Source organism: Heterocephalus glaber, unplaced genomic scaffold, assembly GCF_053883595.1.
Source record: "Heterocephalus glaber isolate CG9 unplaced genomic scaffold, H.glaber_assembly_v1.0 deba00000613, whole genome shotgun sequence".
Taxonomy (NCBI): Eukaryota; Metazoa; Chordata; class Mammalia; order Rodentia; family Bathyergidae; genus Heterocephalus; species Heterocephalus glaber.
Window position 1 is genome coordinate 3,287,226 of NW_028258152.1, and position 12,142 is coordinate 3,299,367.

The following is a 12,142-nucleotide window of genomic DNA, read 5'->3' on the forward strand; positions in this document are numbered from 1 at the left end:
ATGGTTATACTTTTGTCTAAAATACTTTCCTTAGTCATGTACTGTCCATTTAAAATAGGAGAGTTGAGATGGAGAAATGCTGAATCATAGATCCTTGCCTTTAAACGTTTGAAGGGAGAGGTTTTTCATTTTCACGTTACCCAAGTATAGTCTGACTAATCTACCAGACCCACGACTGCCAAGCCCTTGCCTGTTCGAGGCAGGTTCTGGGGAGGATGAGGCCTCTGGTAGGTCCTGTGGGTAAGTGTTCCACACATGCTCGGGCACAGAAGAGCACACCCTTTCTCCTGGGGGAGCTGGGAGGCTCGTGATGCGGAAAGATTGTCTCCTCGTCTCCGTCGCCCCTCATTTTCAGTCAGACACTTGTGAAATGATTACATCCCCTGAAAGCTTGCTCCTACATAATTCAGGATTGTCCTGGATATCTCTCATCATAGAGGAAGAAAAGCCATATGAATTATTTACAGAGTACTAAATTATTTCCTTTTATGAGCTCCAACTTTGTTTTTGTCTCTGCAAACTGAGATTTTGTTTATCCATGAATAGTTTTCCCTGGGGCATGAAAAATATGACTCTTAAATTATGAATGAGGTTTTTTGTTTGAGTCGTGTTAACTAAAACATGCAAAATAAACTATGTTTTTTATTAGATCCCTTTCAGCTCCCCACAAAAACAGAACCAACAAAAGAAAGAGCAATTCAACCACCAACCACCAGGAAGCCCACTGTAATTCGAATTCCAGCCAAACCAGGAAAATGTAAGCACTTCTCTGCCTTTTTTATTTGCTTCTCTTAAGAGCCTGGGAGAAATATACACAAATTTATCAACATCTACCCTTGAAATTATGTGTAACCTGCCATTTATTATTCATAGTCATGGACATTCAGAAGCAAGTTGTTTTCTCACAGTTCTTTGGAGAATTAGTACGTAAATTTGGATTTCATGTTTCTTTAATCTTTAGGCACAGAGAATTAGAGGGAGACTGAATCTCAGAACAATTGTAGAATCCCTTGTTAGCGCCTCTGGTTAAGAGTGGTAGGAAAGTAATTGAAACTAATAGCAAATAAAGTTGTATATGTCTATCAGGAGTATATTGTTCAAATCAGCATAGTCCAAATATGACTGTGTGAATTGTATGAGGATCTATAACCAAAAGCTTTAAAAACATGCAACGATGTATAAGAATACTTTTTTTCTTATGATAGCTTAATTGCTAGATAAAAATATTTCAAATTAATGTAATCTACGTATATATATCTTTAATTTTCTAAATGGTACAATAAAACAAATTCTATGTGAGCTTTAATGGGTACTTAAAAAAAAATATCAACTGGGGCCAGGGATTTAGCTCAGTGCCACCACACCTGCCTCGCAAGTGCAAGGTCCTGGGTTTGATCCCTGGTACCGAAAACATACATATATATATATGTGTATATATATATAATCATCTGTATGGGGCTTGAGATGTAGCTCAGTGGTAGAATCTAGCATGTGCTAGGTCCTGGGTTCGATTTCAGCATCACCAGATAAAGGAAAGATATTTGTTATTTATCATAAAGGATAAGCCCAAAGGAGAGGCACTATTTATTTTATGCCCCAGGTAATTATTTTTAAAGTATAGGTAAAATCATGTGTGTACATGTACACACAGTGGGTTCCAGAGCAGTTCCTGTCATTGTTGGGAGCAATCACGAGCTTTCTCCACAGGCCTGATTTCATTTATACCTGCAGTGCTTTTGCATAGTCCTTGCTTCTGTCTAACAAGACATCCTGCCCACTCCATTCTCCTGACACCACAGCAAGTATTCAGGACTCTGACCTGTAGCAAGCACCCTGTGACTGTACTGCAGGCATATCTTTTATTTTAGGGGTTTATTTTTCTCTGTGAAGCAGTATCAGTATCCAGAAGGATCATATTGAGAGACTTCGAAGTCTCTTGATGGTTTTGTCATTAACTGATGATGGCTCTCAGCCAAGTAGCAAGAAGACTGAACTGATTTGCCATCAAGAATGAGGAGGAGAAAAATTCAAGGGTGCCAAATTCCGGTGGGTTCTCATTTCTTAGGAAGTTAAATTGTAGTGTTAGATTAAGGAAGTGGTGGTGTGTTTCTTTTGACAGTATTATATAGCCAGAATCAGTAAAACGATCGCTCAACCAGGTGTTCCCTGTTTGCTGTTCCCTGATTAAGTGCATTCTGGATTTTAACAGGAGAGTGAAATACAGTGATGGTAAGTGTTGCCAGTAGCTCATTTGGATGTTAAGTAATAGAGCTTTTGTTTTGTTTTGTTTTGTAGTACTGAGGATTGAACCCAGGACCTACACACTGAGTTTCATCCCCAGCCACCACCACCCTTTCTTTCTTATTTTGAGGCAGAGTCTTACTGTCACTAAATTGCCAAGTCTGGGCTCTGACTTGAGATCCTCCACAGCTGCCCAGAGTGCTGAGATTATAGGCATGTGCCACCATCCCCAGTAGTAATATAAATTTTATACTTAAACTTATTCTGCTATTGTGTTGATGTCCCCAAGACAACCCAGGCTTCTTAATTCATTGGGAGGACTTGCACAACTCAAAAAATAGTCATATTCATGGCTGTGACTTATTGCAGTGGAAGTATATGAGCTGGGCATGGTGGTGCATGCCTGTAATCCCAGCTACTGGGAAGGCTGAGTCAGTCAGATCACAAGTTCAAGACCAACCTGAGCAACTTAACGAGACCTGTCTTAAAATAAGGTCTATAGTTCAGTAAGAGAGCACTTTTCTGGCATCCAACACCCTGGGTCAGTGTCCCGCACCACACACACAAAGTACGTATGAAAGAATCAACAAAGGGGAAAGGCAGATGGGGCAAGGTTTGGAAGAAACCAGGTGCAAGCTTCCAAGAGTCTTCTGCTGGTGAAAACACAGGACATGGTGAACCCTCCTAGCAGTGAGTTGTAACAGCATATGTGACATGTTATCAACCAGAGAAGCTCATTAGTCAGTCATTGCCCATATTTGTTTTGAGGGGCTGGTTACACAGGCACCCCCAGAAATGCTGACAAGCACAAAAACTCCACATTCCCAGCAGGAAAGCAGGTATTCAGCACCGGCCACATTCTTCTGTTTTCTCAGTTCTGGGAATGGTGAAAACTCCTAGAGTCCAAGTTCCCAGATGCCAGCCAAGGACCAACTTTCTAAGCAGACCTTTCTAAGAACAAAGAGTTTCAGGCTTATTGTGTTTACTTTTTCTGCACACGTATGAACTGGAATTAGTAGCTCTGCAATCCTGGGCATATGCTGAGGAAGCACCTTTTGTTTTTCTCCTGATGACGCTCCAAGAATTTTTAGAAAGTTGAATTCTATACTGTTAGAAGTGAGATAACTGACATCCCCAAATGGTCTCTAAAGAGTTCTTCTAAAGCCCAGGTGTGGTGATGCACTCCTGTAATCCAGCACTTGAGAGGCCGAGGCAGGAGGATCACTGCAAGTTTGAAGTTAGCTTGGACTACATAGTGAATTTGAGGTCAGCCTGGACTACACAGTGAAACCCTATATCCAAAAAAAAAAAATAATAATTTTCTAAGCCAGACATGGTGATACACAGCCATTAATCCCAGCATCTGAAAGGCTAAGGTAGGAGGATCACAAGCTTGAGCTTCACTTGGGCAATTTAGCAACTTAAACACATCGTGTCTCAAAACAAAAATAAAAAGGGGGGCTGGGGATGTAGCTCAGTGAAAAGGCTCTGGATTCAAACCCCACTACTGAAAAAAAAAAGGTCCTTTAAACAAAAACCAGTTTCCCCAAATTCTGTTATTACTTTTATTAAGCAATGCATGTGCTGTATACTGCAGCAGAAAAAGAACAAGACTCTGGCATCTGAAAAAACTTGAAATGGAATGGACAAGGCGAGAAAGTAACGGCCTGGTTGTACCAAACTCCTTGATGTTCTTTGAACTGGTCAGCTCCGTCCACTGTGGGACCTGTTCTTTCTAAATGGATATCCCCAGATGTCTACATGGCTTTCTCCCTCACCACTTGTTTTTTTTTTGGTTTTTTTTTGTACCGGAGACCGAACTCAGGACCTTGCGCTTGGGCGGCAGGCGCCGGAACCACTGAGCTAAATCCCAGGCTCCCTCAGCACTCTTTATGTCTCTGCTCTAATGTCACTTTCTCAGTGATACCTTCACCTGCCATATTATTTAAAATTGGAAATCATCTTCATCCTCAGCCTGTCACACCCAGATGGAGACTCCCCATGTCCCTCCTGCCAGTGAGCTTCTCACTCACTTTCATAGTACTACTTTGTATTCTTCAATATTTCTTAGAACAGAGTTTCTTTCCTGTGATTCTTTATTCCCTAAGGATGCAGCAGGGAAAGGCTTCAAGGTGGTGGCTGAATTGGGTATTCTGTGTGTTATAATCCCCAGAGCAGCCCTGCCTCTCATTGACAACACTTGCCTGTCTTGGAATCATTGTTTTTCTAGTAACTGACCTGGGTATTTTCCTCCTTTTAAGAATGTTTTCCTGTCTGTTGATAAAACAAGCACCTTACAAATCATCCTCTTGTTACAGGTTTTTCATGTGAAATAGAAATAAAAAGTATTCTTTTGTTTTAAAAAAAAAGAATTCCCATTTCCTTTCAATGTCTAAAGCAAACACTATTAAAGGTGGCTTTAGCTTTCTTCAGTATGTTTTAGTAACCTCTCTTCAGCTCTTCTTGCACACTGATTTTAATTAGCTGCCACTAATTAGATCTGGTCATCTGTTTTTTCATCTGTTGGGAGTACACTGTTACTAAGATAAAAATGTGATTTGGATGTAAAGGTATTGTTTGTTTAATTGAGATTAATTATGTTTATGAATCTAGAGCTAATGAATTGAAAAACATTTAATGATTACATGAGGAAGGGTTGGGTATGCCACATATTAAGCAATATGTCTTATTAGAATGAGACAGGGTTTTGGGTTCACAACTAAAAGAAAACCTAACAGTTACTAACGTTAAGACCTTAGGTAACTCTTTTTTTTTTTTTTTTTGGTAACTTCACTTTTTTCATCTATTAAAATATGTAGAATATCTACCATGATAGAAATGTTCTGTATCTGACCTAATAAGTGGCTATTGAGTATTTGAAATATGGGTAGTATAACTGAGAAACAAATTTACTTCATTTTAATTAAAATTTGTTTAAATCACTTCAGAGGCAAATCTAGCACATCGATACAAGGGATGATTGAAGAATAGAGTAAATGTTTACATTTTAAAGAAAACTTAATACAATGAAAGACACATTGCCAGTAGCTATGGGATAAATGTATGTCCAAAGTCAGAAGAAGTATTTTGAATATGTTGAGAGAAATTAATAACAATGTGTCTTTTACTGTAATACATTTCTTATTTAAACATTAACCATGTTTTTGATCACCTCTCATTGATCAAATGTTTACTGCAATTTCTGTCAAATAAAAACCTTATCGTGTGTCCTCATCCACCTTATTCATTGGATCTGACACCTTGCAAATTTTGGCTCTTCCCCAAAGTCAAAGTAACCAGGAAAGGTAAGCATTTTAAATGGATTCTGGACATGAAGGCAGCCATAACAGTGCAACTAAAGACACTCACAAAAGAGGTCTTCCAGAAGTGTTTCAGAAAGTATCAAGAAGGATGGGATAAATGTGTTCAAAGTGAGGGGGAATATTTTGAGGGGGATTAATGGCAATGTGTCTTTTATTGTAATAATTTTTTAAACTTTTAAACACTTACCATATTTGTTGATTGTACCTTGTTTGTTGGTTAGAGAAATGTATGCAAATAAAGTGCCTGAATTAATATCTGGCACAGAGAAGGTTCCCAGCAAATGCTAATTGCTGTTATAATTATTTAGTATTACTTAGTATCATTTTCACTTTCTCTGAAACATGTAATAAAATTAATTGATGTTGACTAACATCAATTTTTGAGGTTTGCTGAGAGCTCTTTCTCATTTGCTTAACTGTCTATTCTTTGGGTCTTTTATGATCGTGATTTTGCTAAAGAACCAAGCTACAATCATTTCATTCTTTAGAATCCCAGGCTAGACATTACTAATGAATTACTGCTGTTTTCGCAAGGTTTACCTGAGGATCCACAAAGCCCACCTCCACTCCCTGCTGAAAAACCTATTGGAAACACTTACAATGTAGTGTCTGGAAAACTCAGTAACGTTGACAGAACAAAAAATGTGGTAAGTGATCATAATAGATTGTAATAGCTTGAAGAAAACGCTATGTGCTAATTTAAAATATTCAGCTGATGGCTAAATTATTTTTACTACTGGTCAGATTTTTTAAAAATACTTTTACTGGCCCAGGGATTTGGCTCAGTGGTTTCACCACCTGCTGCACAAGCACAAGGACCCAAGTTTGATCCCCAGTACCAAAAAAAAAAATACTTTTATTAGAAACCAGTTACTAAGCCCCATGCTTGTACTTAAAAATATAAAAATATCCCTATACAGGGATTAAGTTGATTCATTGTACTTCATTGTGAAATAATTTATCATGTGCCTATGTAATGATACTGTTTTAAACTATGCTAATAATGAAATTGGTAGAAATCTCAAAAAAATTTTAATACTTATGGAAATATTTAGTCACATTGTCAGTTTTTATTTAAAATATCTAATTTTCTAATATCTAACTTTAAGATAATTACCCTAAGATTTTTAAATCTGAAATTTAAGGAAAAAATTATTTTTTAATTTAAAGAAATGGTGCCTTACTATACATTTAAGATGATGGTCAAAGAATTTTGTATATTTTTTTATTTCAACCTCAATATTTCCATAAGGTAGATGATCTTTAAGACTTATTTCATGCAAAGTCAATTCTCAAAGTCTTTGTACCTAATTTTCAATATAAATTTTTATAATAGTTTTACACTGTGCATTAACTGTGCTTATCATACAGCAAACCCATCTAATCATCTAGTGAAGAGAAAAATTCTTTGAAGGAGACATTAAATTAAATTAGCCAATACCAAGTTAATGAGGTTTTCTGTAGAATGAACTAAAATTTAGTGATCATTTATATTTTCAAAGTACTTGGTAATAATTTTTTATTAAAATTGGTCCAAGAAATCCCAAAACAGAATGATATGGTCCTTACCATACTGTTGTTGAATAGGAAAATCCCACATTTCCATGCACCGATGGTTGCTTGAGAAAGTTACAGGCATTTAACTCTGGAAAAATTATAAAAGGAAGTGAAAGAGTGATAAAAAACTACACATATCATTCCTTAGGTGATGTAATGTGCTTTGTGAATGACAAAGCTCTATTGAAATATGTTATTATTACATTTGGTGTTAAGCAATCCACTAGCAACACCCACATTTTAAAAAAACAAAATACGGAAGTTAGACTAATCTAATCCATCTGGAGAAATACTGTATTCATAATTGTGTTTATAGCTGACATGAACATGAGGAAAATCCTGTCCTACACTGTTTATAAAAAGAAGCAGAGCAGTCTGTACTTTCATAAATGCATACCATTGTAGACACACTGAGTCTGAAGGAAAAAGATGAGAGGAACAAGCTACAAGTTAAATGATTTGCTTGAAATCACTTGTGTAGATTTGTAAAGACCGAAGCAAAAGTCAAATGTGTGCCTAAGAAATTCCTTTTCTTTGAGAATTAGTTACTGAATGAACTTTAGACCCGAGGCCATAAAGACTCAAGGTGAGGATGAGGGTCTCTAGAAGGAATATTTCATGGGCATAGCAACCCACAGGGTTGGCCTGGTCTTTGCCAGCTGTGTCTCCTCACCATGCAAAGGACAAAAACCGCTACTCTTTCTCTTCCATGAGTGCTGAGAACTTTCCTTCTCAGGCTGAGGGATGTCAGGAGCCAATGGGGCCCTTCTGTGCAGGATCTCTGTGTGCCCTGCTGCCCACTGTGGGGACTCAGAGCATCCCCCAGGGAGGCTGCCGACTAGTACAGGCTTGGCATGAGCTGTGTAAGGAATCAGATGTGCAATACAGAGGTGTATATGGAAGGACACAGGCTGATTGAGGACTCGGGACACAAGAAGCAGTTTCAGTTCTTAGAAAACACATCTAGAGGCCATTTGTAATTCCAACACATCAGTACAGTCCTGAGAGAAAAATCTTTTTTTTTTTTTTTGGTACCAGGGATAGAACTCAGGACCTTGTGCTTGCAAGGCAGGTGGCGGCACCACTGAGCTAAATCCCCAGCCCAGAAAAATCTTTTTTAAATGCTACCAAAAACTGGGGAATTATTAAAGTGTAACTCTAATGCAGCTGAACAAAAAGATGACATCTACAGAGACAATACAAGTAGGAAAACGAACTTCACCAGGAGCTAAAATGCTTATTCAGACCCATCAAAAGCTAAAGCTCAGAGACATCAGAACTGGAAAAACTACCACAAAGAAGACACAGAGAGGCTTCCAGTTACGTGTGGGATGTTGAAGAGAAGCAAGTCCCTAGTCAGGCACCTTCTAGAGACTAGGCAGATCCAGGCAGGACCCAGGCCAGAGCAAACATGGAGCCAGTGCCGTGGCTCCGGTGGGAACCACCCCCAGACCAGGGTTTGGAGTGTGAGGTACGGTGCCTCTCAGGGTACGCCTGACATCCCTGAAGAATTTCAGTTCACTTTTTTTCTGATTTAAAATTTGCTCACTGTAGAAAATTAAAAAGATTTAAACTGTGCTTGGTGGCACATGCCTGTAATCCCAGCTACAAGGGATGCTAGAGCAAGAGATTCAAACATTCAAGGCCAGCCTTTGACACTTAGCCAGAGCGTGTCTCAAAATTAAATTTTAAGAAGGATTGTGGATATAGCTCAGTGATAGAATCTTTGCCTAGCATATGTATGATCCTGGGTTTGATCTCCAGTAATACAAAGGGGAAAAAAAGGATCATTTAAGATGTTTCATAAAAATATCACCACCCAGCCAGGGATTTAGCTCAGTGGTTCCAGCACCTGCCTCGCAAGCAGAAAGACCCGAGTTCGATCCCCGGTACCAAAAATATCACCACCCAGGGAAAACTACAGCTAATATTTGGTACAAAATAAGGATCATACACTACATACTTATTACATTATCTCTGTTTCCATATCATACTTGTACTTTGATACCTTTTTTAATTTCCCCTAATTATCTAACAACTAGTTAGATAACAAGTTATCTAACTATAATTTTGAGAAAAAGGAATTTGTTTCTTCCTGTCTGCTAGAGTATGTTTAATTTTGAAGGTGGCCAAAGAAATAACTGGATCATCAAGTCTCACAGCAGTATTGTCAGGAAGAAATACAGGCAGCAGCATATTTATAAGGCATGCATTATATTCTGGAATATTGCAGCGTTTATTAGCTGGTGACTTGCCTCACTACATTAACTGAACTCATTACTGAAACCAAGTTTTAAGGGCAAGCTTAATTTGTTTTTTAAAATGGGATTTTAAAATTGAAACATGTTTAAATGATCACAGTTATTGGCAATTAATCATTTGGTATTTAAGGAAAAGTTATAAATAGGATGAAATTTTAAATCAAGAAAGTAAATTGTAGCTCATTCATAAGAAGAAGGAAAACAGTCTGAATTAGCCCAGAGATTCCCAATATGTAATTCAACCCCCTTTACAAGAAAAGGCAGTGTAATTTTTAAAGGTTGGCATTTTTTTCCCTTATAAGGTCTTGGAGAAATATCAACTCTTGGATGTCATATTGGAGTCTTAAGAAAGTAGGAAAGGTAAACAAAGGAGACAATCAGAGTTAGAAGAATTTAGTGCCCAAAAAATCCTCAAGTTTTGGCTTTAAAATCCTTAACTTCCACTCAACAGAAGACCTGAAAATATTTCCCATGTATTATACCCATTTTCCAATCCTTGAACTATGATATGTTCAGGAAAGTTCAAGCGGCACAGTTTAGGTTCCTTGCCCTAGAGAAACCTTCCTATTAATCTCCGTACTTCATTTCTTTCCTGTGCTATGAGACTGAAACATTCCTGCTGTGGTCGCCTTTTATTTTTCGCATTGTTCCCCTTACTCTTCTGTATCCATCTTCCTCTCATCCTGCCCAACTCCTTTGCCATAGTGGTATAAAAGCGCCCTTCTTTCTTCTTTCTTGGACTTGTGTTTCTCCTCAAATGCCTTCCCTTCAGGCCACCCTTTATTTATTTATCTTAATCGTCTCACCACCTTTTAGTTCAGAACCTACTATGAGCCAGGCCTGGTGGTGCAGGCCTATAATCCAAGCAGTTGGGGAGGCTGAGGCAGGAGGATGGCAAATTCAAGCCCAGCCTGGGCAATGTAGTGAGACTGTGTCTCAAAATAATGAAAGAATAAAATGGTGTGGTGTTAAAAGACCCTCTTTTCTCTAAGTCAGCTACACTTCCACTTATCGATCCCACCAAAAGGTTGTCCAAAGTTCCTCTTGCCAAGTTCTTATTTTAGATGAGTCTCGACTAACAAGTATTGCCTGACACTTGTAGGAACCCGACCATACAGGTGAAACAGGAAGTTCTGGGCGAGGACCCCCAAGGCTGCCACCAAGGTAAGTGAGTATGGGAAACAGTAGAAAAAGATGAATGACTCACCCAACTCTACTCTGCCGTCCAGACTGAGTGTTGTTGGCCTTAGATCTTCTTTTACAGATAAAATTAACTCACAGATTCACCCAGGTCCTGGCCCACACTCTGCTTCTGACAGAGGTTGTTGGAATTTCTATTTCCTTGTCTTTTTAACTCATGCCAAAACTTAGCGCACAAACCTGGGTCTCTTTCGTACTGTTCCTCGAACAAATGAACGAGACTCCTTTGTAAACCTTAAACAACCCCATCTTTGGAACACTCGCACAAACACCCTCCTGCGTAAGAGAAGTGGGCCTGGTCTTGGCCAAGGAAGGCAGGCCTTGCGAACTCAGAGGTGACTACCGCCTGGGTGCCAGAGCTGTGTGAGCGAAAGGCTGCGCGGCTGTCAGAAGACGGCACCGTGTTGAAATTTATTTCTGCCTTTGCGATTAGGGACAGGCTTTCAGAGTAATAGCTGTCTCACTCCACTTTCAGAATTAGTTTTCTTTAAATTAGAGTTTTAATAGTGATCCCTAGGGGCCAGGGATTTAGCTCAATGGTTTCACCGCCTGCTTTGCAAGCGGAAGGACCCGAGTTCGATCCCCGGTACCAAAAAAAACAAAAAAAAATAGTGATCCCTATAATGTGAACAGTAGGATGTTTTCTTTTTCTAATCATTTACAAGACCCTAGTACATATACCTGATATTGTAAGCTTTTCGTCTCAGTCTGGTAGAAAGTGCTTAGCTTTCTGAAACAGTCATGATGTGTGTAAGAGGGCTCATGATAGTAAATGCTTGTTTGTCTTTAACTAATGAATCTTCAGTGCAAGATAAGGAAGCTGGAACATTGTGGCATTTCCTCTAATAAAATGTTTAATGCAATAGTTGTTTGTTCAAAAATAGCATACCCTGCAGGTTTCGGTAATTGTATTACACTAGCAGAAAGCTCTGTGTGTGTGTGTGCGTGCGTGTGTATATACATGCACACCTTTAAGAAAGGAAAGAATGGAACCTAATACCGATCAAACGCAGACTCATGATCACCACATTGACTTTCAGACCTGTAAACGGAAAAGTGATTGTAATTCGACGACCTCCTCCCAAAGGGGCCCCTGAGAGACCACCTCCCCCCAAACTTTCTGCCACTAGAACATCAAGCAAAATGCATTTCAATCGGTCCTCTTCTGACATGGATCTTCAGAAAAAACAAAGTCACCTGGCATCTGGACTCTCAAAAGCTAAGAGTCAAGTCTTTAAAAGTCAAGATCCGGTGCTACCCCCTCGCCCCAAACCAGGACACCCTCTGTACAGGAAATACATGGTAAATATTGCTTTTTAAAATGTTTGTGGTCAAGAAGTTTGTCCTAAAACATATGTATAGGATCCATTATTTCTTAGAAAAAGATGGTGAAATAAATGTAGGCTTGTCCCTTGACTCTTAGAGAGCTGTAGATAAGTGCCGTAGTGACACCTGGGACTGAGAAAACTGACCAGAAGGTTAGGCTAATGGGAGTAACTGACAGATATTACAGTTATATCTTGGTATAGTTAAATCTTACAGCTACTTTGCCCACTGAGT

The 12,142-nt window shown here is 38.9% G+C and overlaps 1 protein-coding gene across 5 annotated transcripts in view; it reads left to right on the forward strand.

Moving 5' to 3' along the window:
• Window positions 1-12,142, forward strand: part of Sh3d19 (SH3 domain containing 19) — a 183,456-nt gene that overhangs the window by 144,399 nt on the left and 26,915 nt on the right. For all 5 annotated transcript variants that reach the window (XM_087205713.1, XM_087205714.1, XM_087205716.1 and 2 more), the window contains 4 exons: window positions 650-757; window positions 6,099-6,211; window positions 10,485-10,546; window positions 11,623-11,884. In XM_087205713.1, coding sequence (XP_087061839.1) covers window positions 650-757; window positions 6,099-6,211; window positions 10,485-10,546; window positions 11,623-11,884 — 545 coding nt within the window. The remainder of the gene's footprint in view (window positions 1-649; window positions 758-6,098; window positions 6,212-10,484; window positions 10,547-11,622; window positions 11,885-12,142) is intronic.